General features: G+C 38.2%; 1 protein-coding gene and 1 long non-coding RNA gene across 3 annotated transcripts in view; one reads left to right on the forward strand and one right to left on the reverse strand.

The window, feature by feature from the left end:
* Positions 1-18,557, reverse strand: part of plxnc1 (plexin C1) — a 29,698-nt gene extending 11,141 nt beyond the window's left edge. The window contains exons 1-23 of one of the 2 annotated variants that reach the window (XM_081712532.1): positions 14,421-18,557; positions 14,130-14,261; positions 13,603-13,737; positions 13,244-13,344; positions 11,875-11,977; positions 11,551-11,707; positions 11,090-11,192; positions 10,466-10,559; positions 9,602-9,640; positions 9,065-9,195; positions 8,800-8,976; positions 7,387-7,483; positions 6,390-6,569; positions 5,972-6,127; positions 5,620-5,725; positions 5,405-5,506; positions 4,534-4,637; positions 4,399-4,440; positions 3,899-4,020; positions 3,449-3,647; positions 2,501-2,653; positions 1,420-1,588; positions 369-763 (exon numbers count right to left, since the gene is read on the reverse strand). In XM_081712532.1, the coding sequence (XP_081568658.1) occupies positions 759-763; positions 1,420-1,588; positions 2,501-2,653; positions 3,449-3,647; positions 3,899-4,020; positions 4,399-4,440; positions 4,534-4,637; positions 5,405-5,506; positions 5,620-5,725; positions 5,972-6,127; positions 6,390-6,569; positions 7,387-7,483; positions 8,800-8,976; positions 9,065-9,195; positions 9,602-9,640; positions 10,466-10,559; positions 11,090-11,192; positions 11,551-11,707; positions 11,875-11,977; positions 13,244-13,344; positions 13,603-13,737; positions 14,130-14,261; positions 14,421-15,416 (3,603 nt within the window). In that variant the 5' untranslated portion in view covers positions 15,417-18,557 and the 3' untranslated portion in view covers positions 369-758. Of the gene's footprint in view, positions 1-368; positions 764-1,419; positions 1,589-2,500; positions 2,654-3,448; positions 3,648-3,898; positions 4,021-4,398; positions 4,441-4,533; positions 4,638-5,404; positions 5,507-5,619; positions 5,726-5,971; positions 6,128-6,389; positions 6,570-7,386; positions 7,484-8,799; positions 8,977-9,064; positions 9,196-9,601; positions 9,641-10,465; positions 10,560-11,089; positions 11,193-11,550; positions 11,708-11,874; positions 11,978-13,243; positions 13,345-13,602; positions 13,738-14,129; positions 14,262-14,420 lie in introns of those variants that run through there. The other variant, XM_035520840.2, reaches the window with a different exon arrangement.
* LOC118240437 (uncharacterized) lies at positions 795-2,603 on the forward strand. The gene is made up of 3 exons (XR_014123203.1): positions 795-1,159; positions 1,518-1,597; positions 2,472-2,603. It is a non-coding gene; the product is annotated as an uncharacterized LOC118240437 (long non-coding RNA).
* Positions 18,558-22,729: the final 4,172 nt, after the last annotated feature.

The following is a 22,729-nucleotide window of genomic DNA, read 5'->3' on the forward strand; positions in this document are numbered from 1 at the left end:
TGCAGGAAGGTCCGGGGGCGCAGCTACAGGAACGGACTTGACACAGGACACAGGAACAGGTTGAGTTACATCTCGGGCAGTGAGAACAGGCTGGGCGGCCTCCGCTAGGCCGGGAACAGGAACAGGACTGACGGCAACGGGTGTCCTGACGGAGACGGGCGATGCCTCTCCTGCTGGGAACAGGAACTGGATAAGGACGGATGGCGTCTCTCCCGCCGGAGGCAGGGACCGGCTGGGCGGTGTCTCTCCCGCCGGAGGCAGGGACCGGCTGGGCGGCGTCTCTCTGGCTGGGTGGCTGAGAGAGGAGTAGCTACAGAAGGTGGATTTGGTGGGGTGGCAGCAAATCGTGCTGTTAACAGCTGGAGGAACCCTTCCAATGTCCTAGCCTCTTGAGCTCTGTGCTGAAGCATTTTCAGCTCACTCTAGTGCTTTCCCGTGAGTAAAGGTTTTCATAAACAGTACTTTTACTAGTTTGAGGGGGATTAGGGCAGGTCGGTTTCCAAACGTATATGAGGCACTGCATAATAAATCTGACTTGTCCTCCCCATCATGCTCACTTGGGGGTGGCCATAAGTGGGGGTAAAACCAAAGGCTTCCCATCCTTAACCCTAGAGAGCAGAGCTTTGATATAATCCAAATCTTTTTCTGGGAGCAGACCAGTCTCCCTCGCGGCGGGGTGTGAAGGCGGCTGAACTGAAGTGGACGCACCACGACGTGACTTAACGAGGCCCTCCTGCTGCATTCTCATTAGCTGGCTGTTATTCTGTAATGTTATAACAGGGACAAAGCAAGAGGCAGAACACAAATGCAGGAGGCTACTTAGTGAGCGAGGGTAACAAAAATACAGAAGGCTAATAAACAGAGACAAGGGGAGAATACTGAAGCAAAGTAACACACGAACTAAGTATGCAAATATGACGACTCCACGCATGAGCAGAATTACCAAGCTTACCAAAATAACAGACAACATGGGAAACATGAGCTTAACATGGGCTTAAATAACCAAAAGAATGAAGCACTAATATGAACAGGGAGAACCGTGACTGAAATGAAGGAACGGACGGGGTGGAGAAAGGAAGTAAAGGGACACAGACACGAAAGCACGAAAACAAACTGATATTTTTAGCTTAAAAAAAGTAAACAGAGGGAGATTATAAAGGTAAAAGGAGATTTTGTTTAATAGTATCAAGCAGTAGTTGCAATAAATTTAAATTAAAATGCACAACATACACAATAAATCTGGTATAGACCTACTTAATTACAAACTTGCTTGTCAAAATGTTCATGTTGGTGTAATAGATCTTCAAATTTTCAAATTCAAATTGAATTTCCATAATTCAAATTCACTGATTCAAATTGAAATTCACTATGTGAATATAACCCCCAGAATTGAGTGGAATGGCCTGCAAGCATACTAACCGATGTCAATATCTCTGAGCTGTTTAGTATATGAGAAGCCAAACTTGCGCTGGAAGGTCTGCAGGATCTTGTCCTTCACTTGTTCTATTGTGTCACAGGTCAGAGCTTTGACCTCCAGTGGTTCGCTGACTTCTCCCTCTGTGCCCACAGCAAACAGCACCTTCAGCTTCTGTAGAAGGTGAGGTGAAGCACACCATCATGGTCATATTAAGGCATAAATAACTAACCTAGCAATCACACTGGCTGCACAACAACATAGTTTACTTCTGAATGGTGGTTAAATTGCATTTTAATTCTGTCTATACACTGTTTAGCTGAGCACTAAAGAGAGTAGATTTGAGGGAGGGAGGGGGCAATTGTACTTGTACTGGACAGTGCAGAAGCGCAAGACTCCATGTACAGCCTAGTATTTTAAAGCAGTTCAGAGTATCAAATTCTTCAGGTAATTAATCTGACATTGGCCTATATGAACACAAGTATACTGTGACACTAGCTAAGTTTCAATGAAACTGTTGCTCAGAGAAAAAATGTTAACTGAGCAAAATGATCTCAACACATAGATTGCCCAACATAGAAAACTTGATATTGAAAGCCAGATGCATGTTGTTTAGTTCTGGAGAGTGGCTATGGGAGCTGCCCCTTTCCTGTAAGAAGGAGTCTAGGCAGTGATTGAGAAATGTTCCTTGTGCAGGAAACAAAGTAACAGCACATTGCACAAGTTTCTAATTGACACGTTCAGCATGCAACCATTTTGCAGTGCGAGGGGCTATTCTGTGATCGGCAGGTCAGCAACTTCCTGAGATGCATGTAATGACATTCAATATGTAAAACTTGGCAGTACTACAAAAGTTTCATTAATTTCTTTAAACTGTTGTTTTTAATAAAATTCAAAGTCTCATTAAACAAACAAGTAATGTATGAATACTGAACAGTACTTAAAATATTCATTAATTGAGTATTTTAGTAGGGGAGTACTTATACTCTATTATTCTCTACCTGTGTGAGTGTGTGATATATAAAATAAATAATGTCAGGTCATTTCTGAAAAAAAGCATAAAGCAGAAGAAGAGAAGGTGCAAACCAGGGGACTGAAGTTAAAGTCCTGAGCCTGCCAAAGGAGCCAGTCTTCATTCAGCGTGTACAGAGCTTTCTCAGTCACCGCATCCACCGGTCCTTGTGAAATCTGTTGGGTCAGGGCAGACACCAACAGGAACAGAGGCTGACCAACTGATTCCTGTGAAGGGAACATATACACAGACACACATATGCACACACACATGTAAGGACACAAATACATACCCTGCATTTACAGATAAGCAACCAAAAGATGAATTTGCAACCTTATCTGTCAACCAGACAGTAAGCAAAGATGATGGCATGATTGAAGGCGAGAGATGTAGACCAGAGGGTTAAATGTAGTTAAGTTTAGCTATGCTGTACCAGGCCTGTTTGAGGAGCTGATTCAGCGCATGCATACACATTTTGTGACTTAATTTTCATTGTATGTGTGGAAAATGCTGAGAATCTGAGACAAAGCATTTCTGCCACATCGACGCAGTGCAGAAGCAATTCTGTGCTTTCTGCTGATTTACACTGAGCACTTCTGGATGCTGCATAGGGTGTTGCACGACAAATAAGCCTGAAAACCCTGGAATAAAGGCTTTACAGGGTTGCAAGACACAAAACGGTACCGAAAAGATATCTTAGTTGGCTTAAAGCTTCAGACCGTCTACCGATTTACTAGTTCATATGGATTTGGTTCAGACTGATACAGGTGAGATATTGATAATAGTAGTTCTAATAATATGTAGACTAATAGTAGGCTATAGACTTGAGCATTCTGATAATAATGTTAGCTACATTAGCTACCTAGAGGACAGTACTGGCTGGTTTAGCCTAGCTGGTAAACGGTCAAGTCAAATTAAGGGATGGCTGGCCACTCTGTGGGGTAATTTCACTGATTTTAGGATAGAAAAGGGAGTCCAATCAGATCTAGCTTTTTTATATTTCCTTAGGTGGCAATACTAACCCTCAGAAAGCCATATAGACAGATAGACATCCAATTGGTGAGCATCTTTTCTACAATGGACTCTGTGCGGCGTAGCAAGAGTTTGGGCTGGGCATTGCTGGGCTGATCCATCAGGCTCTCCAGGAGGTCCTCCATCACCTGTGTCAGGTATGGCAGGTCATTGTGCAGAGCTACCGTTAACAGTGATGCCACTGCACACCTGAGAGACATTGGGAAGCAAAGAGTCAGGGAGTACACAATCAACAAGACCTTCACTCCCTGTTAGCTTAGCAGCATCTCAAAAAATGATTAAAATGAAACTTAAAACAAAAGTTAAAATGAGGCAAATTAAAGCATAATACAACCGAAAAATCAAAGGAAGCAATCATAAAAGTAATTTACTACTAGTTCCCTCACTAGCTCTTTCAACATTTGGGAGCATGTATTTGTATCCCAAGGTGTAAGACTCACTTGTCCTTTATGGTAAAGTTATTTTGCTCCTCCAGTGTATGGACGAAACAAGTGAGGAACATCTGATTTCGGATCAGAGCGGAGAGGGCCTGGCATCTCTCATCAAGCTCCATATTCGCAAGCTGATTCAACACACCACCAGCAACACACAGGCAGAATGCACACATCTGCTCAAACTCACAATGCTCCACAAGCTCTGAAACCTTAACCAGTGCCAAACTTGTCCTGCCCCACACACTGACTTGAGCTGCATTACCTGCATACGTGAATTCATTTTAAAAAATCCCATGAAAGTTTATTTAGTCAGAACATCAGTCAAGTCCTAATTTTTAAAATAGTAAACAAAACAGAAGTCATCAGACACTAAATGTGAATCATTTGAACTAATTTGGTAAAATCAATTGGATGGTATCATCATTAGAAAAAAAGGCTAAATTAATAAATCCATTATTTAAGAGGTTTAAATGAGTTAACAGGCTTTACAGTGATAGGTATCTCACCTGGCTAATGTCTTTAACCATTAAACTTGCTAAAGGTCCACTCTAAAGACAAAACGAATAAAAGTGTTGAGTAATTCACCAATTCATACACAGAGTGATAATTTCAAATAATAGATAAGATGTATAACCACAAACCTCAGGAAAGAATATTTTCAAAGCAAAATGTTTATAATCAAGGAAGGGTATAGCTCCAACATTTTCAATCAGGTCTGATTTCTCTGTCTGCAAGTCCACAAACCCTGCATACAACAGAAAAGCAAAAATAAACCACTTCTGTAGACTGCAGTTTAAGGAACTACAACAGCTCTTTACTTAAAAAAAACCCCAGATTGTTGTGCCCTTCCATACTCCAGAGTCACTGATCACACGTGAACAAGCCACATGACTGGTTCAAGGCAGCACATCATAAAAACACAGTCAAGTTGAACATTGCTGTCAATTTTTGTTGAAAGTGCAAATTGAACATTGCTGTCAATCCTCATTAAAAGTGCAAGCTTGAAACACCATTCTAGTTGTTTGCTGATGACAGACCAAGTAGAAACTATATACAACTAATGTAATTGTATATTGTAGTATATATATATTTGTATATGTAGTTGCATATTTGATTTTATCTCGGTTTTACAATTACATATTCACATTTGCAACCTGTGTTTTCATTGTCAGTCTTTAAAATATTTCATTGAGTTTGTTTGTGGTTTTGAATAGTAAAAAAACATCATTTTTCAAATCTGATTTTATGTGTTTTGTGTGTTTCTGGGTACAATATGTTGATAAAGTATGTCAAAGTGAAAAAATCACCCATCTATATTATATAGGTGGTGATGTGCTGAAAGAAATACACCACACACTAGCATAGTAAATATTATTTAAAGTATTCAAAAGTGGCCAAAATAGACCAGACTCCTAAGGGCTATGAACTGGGACAAACCCTAGGCTTTCTTCCGGACAGACTGCATATCAATATGTCATATGTTGTTCCATTAGTGTATTCTAGGTGACTGACCTTGTCTGATCTCATTTCTAATTTCACTCTCAAGCTGTTCCAGACGCACATTCATTCTGGCACTCATCTGTCTCTGGCTCTTACGATGGATCCATACTCCAGCTACACAAAATGTACACACATACATAATTTAACTAAGCATCCATATGGCCAAGTTACCAAAAAACAAGTTTGAAAGAATCAAATCTAAAACTCTCTATCAGCTCAGTACTTACCAATAGCACCAAGAAGAATCAAAATGATTAATATGACAAGTATATACAAAAATTTTGTAGCACTTTGGGTCATCTCTAAAGTTTTAGTGTCATTGCCAAATGCAATCTGAAAAACATGAAAGAAGTCAAATAGTTTTTCTGTAACTAGCTGAGATATTTGCTTGAAACTGCATTAAGAATGATTTGCGTCATGAGAAAAAATATATACAATTGTTTACAAAAAGATTTATGTTAAATGAAAAATGCAATATTCAGAGTTGCTCACACTTTTAATAGTACAAGATGCTCAAACAGGACCATAATGGGAACATTACAGTCAATGGTAAAATGATGACAAACTAAACAGCCTTACCCTCAGTGAGTCCACGCTGACTGCCTTTCCTCCAACAATCTTACAAAGGACAGTGGTGGACTTAATGTCTAGTATCAAACACGGAAATGGCTTCTCCTTCTGCAGCCCTAACACATTCACCTCCTTCATACTTAAATTCAACCTGTCTTCTTTTTTCTTGACAGAGAACATGAGAAAGAGAGAGAGAGAGAGAGAGAGAGAGAGAGAAAGAGAGAGAAACACAAAAACGTCACATGACAAAACACAAAAACTCTATCTTTGTTACAAAGGAAGAGTAAGTATAATCAGGCTTGCTAGAGAAGAGCAAGCACTTTAATCTGAATTAAAATACTCCAAAGATGGTCTTGGAACTTTATGATTTGCAGTGCAGTTACAACAGCATGTATATCTGAAAAGAAAGTTGCAAATGGTGCCTTACCTGTATGGTGATGAGCACATCATTGTCAACCAGAGATGTACCAAAGCTGGTGAATTCTGGATCTGGGTGGTAGTAGAGAGTTTCTGCGCAGGGCACTGTTATGTTTCCCACTCCGAGTGATAAATTGAATGGCCCTAGTGCCTGGTATTCTCTCATATTGTCAGAGTGGAACCAAAAGGACTGGAAGGATGGTTAAAAAGCTAGACTTAATTCTATGAACTATAATCTATAGAAGCATAGTATTACCTGCAGCTAGCACAATATATAAGGAAAAGAAATTATAGTTTATAATTGAGGGAATATGGTTTGTAATACATTAGGTGACAGTGGAAACTGTGTGCTAATAATACATTCTTTAATTATATTGCAAATGCATTATATTAACTACTTAATTATAATTACAAAACATAGAATTAATTAATCAATTGTTTTGTCATTGTGGTGACTGTAAACTTGACCGAGAAAGAGTGGTTTTAGACAACACTGCATACATACTCATATTTCTCCTGTTTCAGATGCATGTTTTTATTACTGATCTTTACAGATCTTTATTACAGATCTTTTCAAAGATATTTGCTCATACATCTGCAATAAGTAATTTATAAGATGCCTGTACCCAGATTTTAGTACTGAATGTACATGTTACATCTTAGTTATTTATTAGAAATTTATTGTAATAAAGCTTTTGCTAAAATGTATTTACATCTTAGTCGTTGCTCTAAAGTAGTTGTTCTGAGAAATAAAAATCTTGGTGACTGCCCTATAATTAGTAACTAAAAAGCTCAACACAATAGAAGACAATAAGTAGGCACACAAAGTGTATATGTCTTTGGAGTGGTGGTGGGCTTCTGAGAAAGGTTACGATGGAGGATGTAGGATTGAAGGGATGAAGTGGACTCCTTTGGAAGAACTTTTAAAATCAGTTACAGCAGCTTTAAATAGCAAACAAGAGTCAACTGTCCTCAACTTATTCTGAGGGTTGAGCACCATTTCATACCTTGTTGGCTGAGTTGAGTATAATCTCTTTCGAGGATAAATGAACAGTCTCCGCATACTCCAAATTGGTCCCCAGTACGTGGATCTGCCGTTTACCACTGAATGACAAATGTTAAACACTTAGAGTGTGTTCATACTTGTAATTTGGTTCCCTTGGTTTAGTGTTTAGTGCTTAGTGTTCACACTCACAAATTTACAATTTACAATTTACAATTTTTTTACCACCCCCCCAACAACTGACGTATGACGCACGTATAATACTGTATATATACAGTCTTTAGGCTTAATGCACTTAACAGGGTTGAGTACACTTGGTGGTATTGTTACCATTTGAAAACACAGCAAGCTGTGCACAAGCATGACATGACTGTATGGGGAAGAGAAGTGAAACCAGGAAAGTACATTTCGCTGCAGCACTGGTAGAAGTGGAAGGGAGCAGCTGCCCTAAGCATGAGATCTGTCCTTTTTGTTTCTACAGTAAGAACAAAAGAATATTGTCATCATTTTCAGTTTGCCACAGCCCAGTAAAGCTAGCCAATTCGAAGGGTTCCTTGGAAAGTGAGCTTTTCTTTACGTTTCATTCAGTCTCATCTTTGAAGTATTCAGCCAATAGACTCCAAGAAAGTTCACCAAACTGTGCTTTTTTTTAATTTCAAACTTTTCAGGTTCTTGACAAATGTTTGCATTGGTGTATCTCTTCAAAATGGTACAGACTATTTACATGTATAGTGTAATACCGTTGTACTATGAGACTGTTTGATGTTTCTCAACCCAAAAATATAAAATGCTGCTTAAGTCCACTTTTAATGGTACTCAGTTTTGATAAAAAAGATATACGTATTTTTAGACAAAAATAAATTAAATTTTAATTACATATTTTAGCGGGAAACTGTTTCTTTGTATTGTTCTCCTTAACATTTTTGGTATGGTTTTGGTGTTATGTGTCATGAATGGCCCCTCTTAGCGTCTCTGCCTCCATCATTTCCGTCTCATGTCTTTGTTTTGCTTCCATTTTTCATTTTCTCTGCCTTTCATTTGTATCACCTGTGTCTAGTTTATAGCATGCATTTAAACCATAGCTTTGTCTTTTTCTGGCCATTGTAATCCAGGCCTTGCTATTTTTAATCTAGCTTTCGTTGTGTTTGCTTGTCCTAGTTATTTGTGCACATCCCTGCTTATGTAAGTCGTGTTATTCGTTATAGCCTGCATCCCTTTTTTGTCATCGTGTGTTTTGTTTCTTTTTATTTATCCTGTACCTTGCTGCTCTCTGTGTTGGCTCATTGACCCTGGACCCCTGTAACGACTCTGATTGCGGATTTGCACTTAATATATCTCGCGCTCCTCAGCGTATGCGTCCAGTTTGTGATCGCTCCGCGTTACATTATGACCGTCAGAGATTTTCACTGTGCTTTACCTGGCCCATGTATTTATAGGCTGCAGTCCAGTACACGTGGGCTGGGAGCCGTAGGTGATGGTGGCGTTGCTATGACAACTCCCGTCTGCTGTCACCACACACACCCTGACAGCGCCTTTATTTCCTCTTGGAATGTTGAACCTCAGAGTGTCAGTGGAGCGCTTTAACAGCGGAGACCTGGGGAGTTAAACAGCAAGAATAAATTAAAAAAAACAACAAATGTGTCTCTATACACACCAATACACACACCACCTGTAACACTCACTCCGTTGGATTGCAGGCCATGATTCCTTGGAAGCGAATTTTCACAACTTGTTCCAGATTTTTCCCCTTCATCACTGCATTGTTTTTGCCATGAAAAGAGACCTGACTAGGCCACAGAGAAATGATCTCTGGCTAATAAAGAACATGAACAGAAGAAGTGTTTGATACTGGCCATCTGATGCACCGCCTACAGACTTCCTGCATTGATACTGGCTGTTTGATGCACTGTTAATGAAACGATGACGCCTACAGAATTTTACATTGCATGCTTGCCTCATTATGTACATAACTAATCAACATCAACAATGTTGGTCTTAGACAGAAAAAAAATGTAAAGAAATTCTTACAAATACAAAAAGCATGAGTCATTCTGTGTTTCGTGTTCTAAATCAAACAAATTATCCTGTGCAAGAAGACTTGCTACTCGATTTATGAACACAAATGTCTTCTGGAGTCCATTTCCCTTTTCAAGGCCCCCACTTTCCTCAGACACACACAGATCTTTCCGCCGATACAGTGTATGAGACTCTTTACTTACTGTGTAGTTCTTCCTAGCAGTTAGTTGTTTACACATATCCTACAGAGAAGGAAAACAATAACAAAAAAGCAAGTCAACTGTATTTTATTTGTCACTCAATTCAAATCACAACATTCAAAAATGCCAAACTTTTTTCTTTTTTTTTTTTTTAAAACAGAACATTTTATTGGAGGTTTGTTTGCGATTGTTAAAAGAAACACTGTTTCAGTTGGCAACTGCTATCTTATTCAGGTATACTCAAATAAATGCATCAATGCATTCATTCACTGGACGAAATAACCAATTACCAATACATTTAATGGTAGAAATTCTAAAAAGACATAACGGTCTTTATATTACATAAGTTACTGTTGTATGTCAATGTAACCTGGTTTTCAGCGGTACTCTATTACATTAAAAACCAAAAGGCAAGCTTAAGTACATTATGGTCAACAGTGTGAAAGGCAGTGCTAAAGTCAGCACTAATGGTGTTATTTTACTTAAATCAGTATTTAGCTGTCTCAGTGTTATGAAGTAGAAATATGATTTAAAACAAAAATTAACTACATCATCATGTCACTGGGAATTAAATATAGAAAATTAAGAATAATAAACATAAAAACTGAATAGAAATAACAAAATTAAGACCTTAAGCATTAAGAAATAGTCGTCATGTGCGTGTGCCCTTAAATGAACTGTTCGCTGAATGCACCTGTGAATAGATTACATGATCCTACCTGTATGTGCACCTGTGAACAGATTACATGATCCTTCCTGTATGTGCACCTGTGAATAGATTACATGATCCTTCCTGTATGTGCACCTGTGAATAGATTACATGATCCTTCCTCTATGTGCACCTGTGAATAGATTACATGATCCTACCTCTATGTGCACCTGTGGTGCAGACCCATGATTCCAGGTACATGTCTGGTTACTGGAGTTCCAGTGACACCCAGATGAGACACAGGCAGTGCACCTGAAAATACAACACACACAACCCTGCTGAACCTCATCTGAACACCTGAACTAGTCAACAAGTCATAGGCAGTACACTGGAACATACAACACACACAACCCTGCTGAACCTCATCTGAACACCTGAACCTGACAGCTAGTCATCAGACATACACAATGTGAGATCACACAGATTTCCTACATACCTTTACTTATACAAGTTTCCATGTTTTAGTTACAAAAAGAGTAATTTAATATTTAAACTTGTTGGGCCAGCCAGTACCACACAACAAAATGGTGACTTATATTAAACCATAGCACTGTTCAAACTTGTACAAACTTGATCAGCAAAGTTTTAACAGGATTTAACAGTTTTAATCTGTTTTAACTATTTCCTGCTGAACGTAATCAAGGATATTTCATATTTTGTAAACTAAACATAGACTACATTTTTAATTTGTGAACATTTTTCCAAGTAAAATAACTACTTCAATGACCCCCTAGGGCCACTACAGGTAAGAGAGAGTTTTGAAATGATTTGGGTGCTCTTACTTAGCATATGGTGAGCTCTCTGAGATGTCTGGGCAATTTCTCAGTTTCAGGCTTTCTGTGAGAGTCTCATCTCCAATAGTGACAGTTGCTATGACTTGGCGTCCTGGACATTGAAAACATAATATTTTCTGGATGAATAAATAAATGTTATTGGTATTGAAAAATGTCTCATGAATACTGTTTATTTTCTTGTGTCCTGCATCAAATAATATCTGGATATTACTGTATATTCTTGAATACTTAGAACCACTTTAGGACCGTTATTTCATAACTCTGTGATAATGTACATACTGAACTATTTAGGCTTTATAAGAAAATTTAAACATGCCTATAAATATCAATTATAGTTAACTGAATACAGCTCAATAACAGTAATGATCATGAAAAGCACATGCTCCTTCTTTAGTGTATCCTTCAAGTGAGTCATGATATCTGATAGTCTGAACTGGAAAAAGACTGACCTTTAGATGGCAAGTCCTGGCTGGAGAAACTACATGAACACTTGGGGAAGACTGCAGTAGGAAGGCTGTCACACAGATCCTTACTTCCACTCTTGAAGGTGCATGATAAGGGAAGATGTCCTGTGGCACTCACACTCAGGTGAAGAGTCATATTGAGCTGAATGAGCAAATAGTTAAAGATACCAAAAGGATATATAAATAAACTTTTACTAAGTAAATTACAAAAATTAACAATTTAATACAAATAAAGTCAGTTTAGTCAAATTTCTTGAGTTTCCTGGAAACAAAAAACAGATTTGGCTTTAACAAAAATATGTAACTTACATTTTCAGTGTGCTTTGCCACCTGAAAAGAAATCAGCTCTTTCTGAAAAGAATCTGGAATTGAGATCCAAGTAGAATTTGAACACTCATCCTGGGTAGAGCATCTAAAATGGCCCAAATGAGGAAATAAATATACTGTTGGTTCTTGTTTTTTGGTCTGTGCACCAACTCATTGGATATTTAAATTAAACAAAGTAAATGCAGAATGTTGTAATTTGACATCATTTACATAATGAACCAAAAAACAGGCCACCTTTGTTAAATGGACACAAAAGCATCAAGTAACCATAGCACCCACTCACACCGTAAGGGACATGTGTCAAAATATAACATTTTGATCAAATGTCAATCAGAGTCTAAGGAAGCTACATAAATAATTCCATGACTTTATCAAAAAATTATCAAATCCCCTGACTTTTCATGTTGGGAATAGAGTTTTTAATTCCATGATATTCCAGAAATTCTATGACCAGTTGGAACCCTCATATATGCCCACTGAATTTTATTGTAATTCTGTTACTCTCTGCAGACTTGACCATATGGGCTGTTACTGCATACTTAGCATCCTGTGATAAATCCATATGCACACTTGTACATAATATCTATCCCCAATTTTACTTACTGTACAGTATATCTTCAAACCAGCACAACTGCAAAGTATTATGTTGTTTTGTATTTGTATATTTGCACACAATGGGCTCATTCATGAAACCGTTACAAAAACTAAAGAGACTGCTAATAAATTACAAGTAAAATGGACCCTCACAAAAGCTTTCCACCAGATTCATGAACATTGTGCAAACACCAGATTGAAGAACATTAGTAGAACATGTTTATGTATCTTCCAAAAAAATAAATAAAAATGAGGTGTCTATTACACACTCACACCTCTAACAAAATATTTTAGTAAATAGTTGCCCTGTAGAACCTATTGAAAGTTGATATGAATAATATGTTGGGGAAACGGAGTGATAATACTACATTTCTGCACACATATCTGCAAACCATTGCTTTCTTTAAGTAAAAGTCCCCTTACATTATGTCTTATAAGCTATAGGATATTATGGTAGAGTAGCTGCTGTAATGAATGAGCTGGCTGAATATATAGAATAATTAAATATTAAGCATAATCGTTGGTTATCTTGCTAACTCATGAATGTGGCTTTGTGGAATATCAAAGATTGGGAAAAATATCAATCCAGCAGCAGCATTAACATATTGCACAATTATAATTGTTGCAGATACTTTTGGAGTGATAGTGTTTTAGCATGTAAAATAGTTACTGTAAGACTCAGCATATTACATACAGTACAACAAAAGTTAATGATAATGCAAGATGAGAGATGTGTATGAGTAGATGAGAAACATACTTGCTTGTTTTCATACACCAGCCACAGAGAGGGTCCTGAGAGGACCTGCAGTGTCTCAATGTGCTGTACATGCCACACTGAGTTACTGCCACTCGCCGGATCTGCAACATACACGAACTCTTACATGATCTGATCATGGTGCATACGTTTCCTCAAACTGCAACACAGTCACTTAGTTGGCTTTCATACTTTGAGCTCATAAATGAACTTATTACATACTTCCAGGACACTCTGCATGGATAATTTATTACAAGATAGTTTCACCTCTATTAATTCCATTGTAAAATCTCTGTATGAAAGATATTTTTAACAATACATGTGTTAGCATTAGAGGAAGGTTCCATGGTTCTACAACTCACTTGATTTCTCAAAGCTATGTAGATGTATTTATGATCCACTGGGTCAAAGTGCATTCTGGAAAACAGCATTCTGTCATCATCAGATCTGTATAGCACCTTCATACATCCCGGTCTGAAAGACTTATCCAATACAAGCTGAAAACACAGATAAATAACACAATCTCTGATGTCTGGTCAAGAGAGACAAATAAAATAAACAGCAAATATTTTGCTTATTTTTAGTAACCACATACAAATAAAATGTCTCTGTACATTTCTGCTCTGGATCACCTGTACACAAGCTTATGCATTAAGTAATCAGAGTGTTCAACAAAACCTTAGTGCACTGTTTCAGTGCTAAATATTATTTGATAAACCAAGCTAGAAATAATGTTTCAATAGAAAATCATTGAATTAAAAGATACATACATTCCATTTCAGATATCCTTTTAACTGCTGTCATGATTGGTTTTATTTAATGATGTTATAGATTGGCCATATAACAGATATATTCCATTAGAGATTAAAAGAGGTGCAGGCAGACAGACCTTAATCAGCTGACCATTTCCTGTTCCAATGTACAGCACAATCCACGATCCTTTTTTTTGTGCCGCCACAGAGGTCATTGAACTAAGTTTGAAAACCTCAGACTGTGGCTTTAATACCTTGTCCCTTTTAACCTGCAGAAACGACACAGAAAAAACTTAGAAAGACATGTCAACTACTGATTAAAATATTGTGAATGGGAATTCTGACGATAATGTTTAAGGCATGCAAATCACAGTAAATATCATGTTTCTCAAACGTGCACACTTGAATCGTACGTTTGTGTTTCCTACCTCTGCACACTTTGGATTACATTCGAAATCTGAAGGAACTTGGTTTCCTGGATCGCTGATGTCGAATATAGCCAAAGCAGTGTCATCGTGCTCTTCTTGGGCAGTGAATATTCCCACCCATAAAAGAGGGCTCCCAGAGGAGATAACGGCAGAGGACAAGAGCTTGCGGCGGGGTTTATCCTCACAACACTGTAACCGCGCACCTTTCAGGGATCTGGTCATTTCTGATTTTTTGCGGCTGTTATGCATCCTTAAGAGCACAACACTCGGTGCTGTTGCAGACTTAATGTTGAGAAATAAGTACGAGTGAGAGTGCGAAGATGTTTGAAACCCGTCCACCCACTCAACATCCTTAACTATAACACATGAGTCGGTTGGTTCACTGGCTGTTGTAGAGAAAATATCGCCCGTCTGGGAGTGTAGAGTATTCCACAAGGTTACACCTCCTTGGAAGTTACACCCTGTATCTTTTTTTGCCTTGTCTTCATTCTCCCCGGCAACCAACAAATATGCACCCCTGGATTGTACTCCGTTACTTTGATCAAAATCGACAAGGAATGCCATCGATGATTTATCCACTAATGGTACAACTGACAGAGCCTCTCTGTAGATAGTTTTGGTTATGTCATTTATATCGAGGACCTCACAATATCCACTTGTATCACTTCCACAGACAATCAGTGTACCATTAGCGTCGAAAGGCAATAAAATATTAACTTTGTTTGGATGTGTATGGTTTGGTAAATCCTTAAACTTTTCCTCTACTAGATCGAGACGCATCTGGTGGAGGCGAGAGTCGGTAACAACGTACACCTTACCCTGTCCAACAACAAAGTTCCTAATTTCTCCTTCAAAGTTGTACTCCAACGCGTAAACGCCATATTTAAATAAAATAAGTATTCCAAGAAATACAGCCCTCATTTTGCATTGCCAAGTGGCGAACAATACACAAAATCGAAGCTGTCTACGCGACATGCAGCACTTAGCGCAGTTCATGGAAATGCATCAGAGAACTCTACGAAAAGTAGAAGCGATTACTTCCGCGTCATCTCTTTAACATCCTCAGTCAGTGATGGTTTCCAAATGTGTGTGTACAGCTGCAGCCTAAGAAAACTTTTATTTACAGAAAAAAGATGATGATCCTTAGAAACTGTTCGACATTGTTAGATCCGATCGACTGCAGACACGTAGATTTTCCGATTATCAAGTAAGAATCACAGAAATGTCATTTAACTAATAGCAGTTGTATACCTTTTGCAAGTCCATCGATTCTTCAAGGCTCAGTACTGCACCCCGATGGAGAAATGATTTGTTTTAATTGTTTAACTGTTAAAAATATATAGTCTATATTAAATATATTAGTCCCAGCAAAGTTATTGTATTGTATATTTCTCTCTAACCCTACTATCATAAAGGTTCAGAAGTCAAACCCTACAGTCAACTTAATATAAACCAAGGTTCGTATACACTAATTTTTATTAGAAACACTGCAATTTATGTCCTGTTTAAATTTGGGGTTAGTGAATGAACATGAACAAGCAATGCCTAAACAAGCCATCATAGAAAGGATAAATTAGGTGTGTTCTGTTAGATATCATAAAGGCATTGTTTTACATAACTTGAGATATATAATAAAATATATAATGAACCTTATAAATATACTAAACAGGATCATAATACACAGTAGTAATAAGTAAGCAGTACTTCCTGATAGCTGTGGCAATCCCAGATGATAGGAACCTTAAGATCAAGGAAGCTGAAAATGTCAGCAAATATAAGGGTCTGGAGAAGGGGCTTAGGAGAATGTAGAGCACCAAGACATGAGTGGTACCAGTGGTGATCTGAGCTCTTGGTACCATCAAGAAAGTCTCAAAAGGAACCTTCAGGAAGCTACCAGGTCACCACAATTGCTAATAATAATAATAATAATAATAATAATAATAAACCAGCACACAAATAACACTAGCACTTATAAGAAATTAGACATGTTAGCATTTGAAAAGGCAGATAATTTTCATCTGCTTCTATAGCAAATGTGGAATCAAATGTCTGGTGAAATGCTATGACTTTAAATATTCTGCACAATCACAGATAGTGGTGGAAGGATGGCTCTGGAATTGCCAATCTGCTGTCCAGCCCTAGCATCCCTCCACTCACTACACTTCCTGACTCTAACAGACACCTGGATCACCCCTGAGAACTCAGTGATTCCTGTCCTCTGCCTTTTCATTCACACATTCTCTGGGGTGTCTTGGCAGGGGTGGTGGCACAGGTTTACAATTGTCACAACAGCAGCATTTCACTCCACTTTCCTTCCCTTCTTTTGAATTTCATCCTATTTCCTGTACTTCCCTACCAAACGTCACATCATTGTCATCTACCGCCCTCCAGGTTCCCTAGATAACTTCATTGCATTGACAAGCTTGATGTCCTCCTGAGTCAATTCCCCAGTGAAGGAAATCCATTCATTCTCTTTGGTGACTTCGACCTTCCATCAGACAAGCCACATTCCTACTGCACCCTTCCGCTGTTGACCTCATTTGACCTCACCCTCAACCTGTCTCAGAGAGTGGGCAATGTTCTGGACGTGATTTTCACCCGGATCACCACAACATTGGACATCACAGTCACCCCCTCCACCTCTCAGACCAACACCTTCTATCCTCCTCTCTCTCCCTCCCTTCTCTTTCCATCCCTACCTCCCCAATGTGTTCTTCATCCTTCTGTTGCAATCTATGCTCCATCACTCCATCATCCTTTACTTCTACTATTTCGTCCACCCTTCCTCACTCTGATGCTCTTTCTTCTCTTTCTCTGGATACAGTTACTAATACTTTCATTTCTACACTCTCCTCATCAATGAATCTTCTGTGCACTCTCTCCTCTAGACCTGCAAGATCTCCCCCACCTTCCTGCTGAAACACTCTGCTGAGAGAACTAAGGACTGCAGAAATATGGTGGAGGAAAACTCACCTAGAGTCAGACCTCAGCTCATACAAGTCTCTCCTTTCCAAGTTCTGAGAAGTTATCCTACTACAAAGGAAAATTTTAATAATCAGCATCTGATCGATGCAAGCTCTTCAGTATTTTTTCTTCTCTCCTTGTCTGAGCTTATGTACTTTGCACATCATCAGTGCATCAGCATTGATCCCTGTATTTCAACAGCTTTCTACTTCATTGGTATTATGGTCTCTAACCTACTGTACTAGGAGGTATTCTATGAGTAAATGACAAAACACTTTTGTAAGTCGCTCTGGATAAGAGCCTCTGCTAAATGTTGTAAATGTAAATATACTATGCCACCATAGTTGTGTAGCATTAGGTTAACATTACTGATAAATGTTAGGTTGCAAAACTGATCAAATGCTTGTGGATATAACTAATGCAAGTTCAATAATAAATAAATAATAAATTGCTTCAACAAACATGAAGTAAAAGATGTGCAAGGATCAAACACCAAGCATACAAATCCAAAAGGAAAAACAGGGTCGGAACACTGAAATAGCAAGACACACTTACTGTACCAAGCAACAATGGCAATACTTCACAAAAAGTGAGTCTGTTACGCACGTATAGACAGGTGAAATGAGGCGCATCTGAGATTAATAGTGTGATGAAATGTAGCCTGTGCCTGGTTGGTGATTGGTCTTCTGGGTTGAGTATGGGATTCTGGGATTTGTAGTGGAAGGTGGCTGAGGGTGACGTGACAATATTACTAAAATAAAATAGCATTCGCTAAACATGCAGTTAGCAGCTTGCAAAGTGTATCGGTTCCAACAGGAACAAGGCGAGCGGCAGACGGCAAATGCAGGAAGCGGTTTATTGAGCTAGGGAAAGAAAAACACGGCAGGCTTATAAACAGAGACAAAGGGAAAAAACTGAAGCGAAATAACACACGAACTAAACAGACGGAAAAGGAAGGACGACGACCGTAATCTAAACACGACAGAACAAACCTAACTTAACAAAATAACCGACAAGCTAGGGAACGAAACGCGGCTTAAATAACCAAGACCATCAAAGACTAACCAGATACAGGTGAACATAGGAACAGCGAAAACTAAAACAAGAATGGAATAAAGGAACATACGAGGGGCGGAGAAAACGAAACCAAAAAACGGAACAACAAGTAGTCAAGGAAAACATATGCGACAGGGAAACCATGGAAACATGGATGCCAGGAGGGTGGCCAATCGTGACACAATGTGTACAAACAAAATGTGTAATAATAATAGTACCATGAAGCCTTATTTATATATCACTTATTAATCAAAGTACTTTATAAAAGGATACAATAGGAATAAATAAAATAACAAAACAGAAAAAAAGTAAAGCGCAACAGTAAAAGTCAATAAAGATAAAAATAAGAGTTTTAAATGTGAAAATAAAGAATATTAGCAAAAAATATTAGCAATCTTAATATTAATGAAAGGTTAAACTGCACAGGGAGGGTCAGACCCTCCTTGAATGTGTCTAAATCATCATAAACTTCTATCAGGGCACTCAGTGACGATGTCATCGCTCAAAAAATATGGCCACTATCAGCCAATTCATCCTCATCATGCATTTAATAGGTTTGACATTGGCTATTCAACTAACAAGTAGTGTATGTTTATAGTAAAATGGAAAAATGTCTTTATTCATATTTATTACTGTGAAAAAAGTTTGTATATTTTTATATGTTTAAAATTGAATTTTAAAATTAATTAACTACCAGCTTTAAAAAGCCTATTAACAAAAACTACCAAAGTGACTCACTTTACAATTCCCATGGTGGCTCCCCAGCTACTGCATGCACCAACTCTATGGAATGTCTGTGGTTTAAATCCCAACCACTGCACACTTCAGGCAATGATGAATGAAGCTATTTAACATCTTTAATAATGATGCTTATGGGATGCATCAGTCAGACATAAGAGTTATTGCCCAGACTGGTGCATAGTGTACAGTCATGTCAGACATACAAGTTAATACTCAGACTAGTGTTTGGACCCTGTGATCACTGCTTGTGGCTGTATATATTATTTACTATTATTTACAATTTGTCTGGTGCTGCAGCTATTTCATTTTACTTTATTAATTAAATTTTTTGAATGACCATTTGAGAATTTATTCTATTGTGAAATGTAGTGAGTATTACTCACATAAACATAAACTCACATTACTCAATGTGCAAGACTTCATTTGCCACGAGAACACAAAACAGTGCAAAACAGGGATACACAAGTATGACATAAGATAAGATAAGATAAGATAAGATAAGATAAGATAAGATAAGATAAGATATGATAAGATATGATAAGATATGATAAGATATGATAAGATAAGATAAGATATGATAAGATAAGATAAGATAAGATTGCTTTTTATTATATCTCCTGGGGAAATTTATGTTGCTACAGCAGTAGAATTTACTCTCTACTGCTATTACACATAACCCAGATAACATTGTGGGTTATAGCCCGCTGATATTGTCAGTGCCTCATGCGGTCGCACAGTTACTACTGGAACAGAAAATATCACACATTACAGTACTGAGGTTGCTCAAGTATCACACAATACTGCTAGAAATGCCAAATATAACTTTGAAAACGGCGCACTATGCAAATGTACTTTGCAAATGTACTTTGCTCTCCTAGGACAGATCTTGGGGAATCACCGCTACACCACCCTGACTTGGTGCTATTTTTGGATGGATCGGCATTCAGGGATGCCGAATCAGGGAAAACCCGCATTGGATTTGCAGTAGTAAACCAAATTTAAACCCTCCTGGCAGGCTCGCTACCAGGGTATCTATCAGCACAAGCAGCAAAGGTAGTGGCATTGACTGAGGCATGCAAATTAGTGGAAAAGTCACAGCCTGGCACAGCATCGTACATCCTGTGTAAAACTAACGCACTTCCTCCTACTAACGCGTTTACCCCAACAGCTGACTTTATGGAGCTCCACAGCCTCGTGCTACCAGAGGAGAGGTCCGTAAGGAAAAAAGCAGGTGCACATGTAAAGTAAGGATATATAAAGCAGGATATGGTATGGCCCCAGTGGTAAACCCTGTCTGCCAAAGGGATGTTTCCATACTATGCTAAGTTGACCCATGGTAGGGACCATGTGTCAGAAGGAGGGATGTACAATAGCACAGCACAGCACTGGTTCACAAAGGGATGTACTACATTCTCCCCACTTATCCTATTTCACAAAACTGCACTTGGGATTTTTAACTAAAGGTCCAGGGGCAGGGACATGTCTGTTAGGGATTTTGCATATTATTCTTCTTTATTCCATCCATATAAAGGGGGTTGGCTTTCTTGGGAGGTTTACCATGAATGAAGAGGAATAAAGTACCAAATGAATAAAGTAACAAATGAAAAATATAAAAGTCTTGAAACACTTCGTACCACATGGCCTTCAAATTTGTTGCATACCACAATAAATGAACATAACATGAAAAATTAAATGCATTATCCACAACTATGACAGTTGATTTTTTGGACAGTTACTTTTATACTTTAAAATTTAAAGCTACAACTACTAAAATCAATTACTTTATTAATTAAATTTTTTGAATGACCATTTGAGAATTTATTCTATTGTGAAATGTAGTGAGTATTACTCACATAAACATAAACTCACATTACTCAATGTGCAAGACTTCATTTGCCACGAGAACACAAAACAGTGCAAAAATAAGGACACACAAGTATGACATAAGATAAGATAAGATAAGATAAGATAAGATAAGATAAGATAAGATAAGATAAGATAAGATAAGATTGTTTTTTATTATATCTCCTGAGGAAATTTATGTTGCTACAGCAGTAGAATTTACAGTAAATATATAATATGAACAAGCGTCACTCAGAAAGGTCCAAAAGGTGCAAAATCTAAAATGACCTGTAAATAAATAAAATACAAACATCTATTATCAAAGGCAAGGTAAAAAAGAACAGAATTCTACACATTTCTAAGTGTTATTGTACAATATAAGGTATTGCACAGATATTGTATAAATATTGCGCAGGAAACATTTTATTGCAGCATTTATAGAAAGATGATATTGGCAGTAAGTATTATTTGGGTGATTAGGCACAACAGCAACATTGCACAGTATTTATTGTGTTATTTATAATGTAGAGTGTCTGATGCTCTGTTGGGGTGGTGCCAGTTGTAAAGCCTAATAGCAGTAGAGAGGAAGGAGCTGCAGTACCTCTCCTTTACACACCAGAGCTGGAGGAGCCTGTCACTGAAGGAATTGCCCAGTGCTGCAATTGTCTCCTGTAGTGGGTGGGAGATGTTCTTCATCTTCATTCAGGGCGTGTGTCCATGCCCTCCCTGTGTTCCACACCTGATCCTTGTTGTCTCAATAGTACACGTGTATAAAAGTCTGCTGTTTTTGGGTGTCGATTGTTGGTGTTTCTAGTCTTGTTAACTTCATGTATTTAAACTCTGTCTTGATCCCTGTGTCTTGGCTGTTCATTGTTTCTTTGAATCCATGCGTTTATGTTTATTTGAATGCGTGCGTTCACTGTGGTTGTTAGGTTCATTGTGTTTATTTGAATGCGTGCGTTCACTGTGGTTGTTAGGTCCATTGTGTTTCCTTGAATGCGTGTGTTCACTGTGGTTGTTAGGTTCATTGTGTTTATTTGAATGCGTGCGTTCACTGTGGTTGTTAGGTTCATTGTGTTTATTGGAATGAGTGCGTTCACTGTGGTTGTTAGGTTCATTGTGTTTATTGGAATGCGTGCGTTCACTGTGGTTGTTAGGTTCATTGTGTTTATTTGAATGCGTGCGTTCACTGTGGTTGTTAGGTCCATTGTGTTTATTTGAATGCGTGCGTTCACTGTGGTTGTTAGGTTCATTGTGTTTATTGGAATGCGTGCGTTCACTGTGGTTGTTAAATTCATTGTGTTTATTGGAATGCGTGCGTTCACTGTGGTTGTTAGGTTCATTGTGTTTATTGGAATGCGTGCGTTCACTGTGGTTGTTAAATTCATTGTGTTTATTGGAATGCGTGCGTTCACTGTGGTTGTTAGGTTCATTGTGTTTATTGGAATGCGTGCGTTCACTGTGGTTGTTAGGTTCATTGTGTTTATTGGAATGCGTGCGTTCACTGTGGTTGTTAGGTTCATTGTGTTTATTGGAATGCGTGCGTTCACTGTGGTTGTTAGGTTCATTGTGTTTATTTGAATGCGTGCGTTCACTGTGGTTGTTAGTTTCATTGTGTTTATTTGAATGCGTGCGTTCACTGTGGTCGTTAGGTTCATTGTGTGTATTTGAATGCTTGCGTTTATGTGTTTGGTGGAAGTCTGAAT

The sequence above is a fragment of the Electrophorus electricus genome, chromosome 4, assembly GCF_041902795.1.
Source record: "Electrophorus electricus isolate QZ-2024a chromosome 4, ASM4190279v1, whole genome shotgun sequence".
NCBI lineage: Eukaryota > Metazoa > Chordata > Actinopteri > Gymnotiformes > Gymnotidae > Electrophorus > Electrophorus electricus.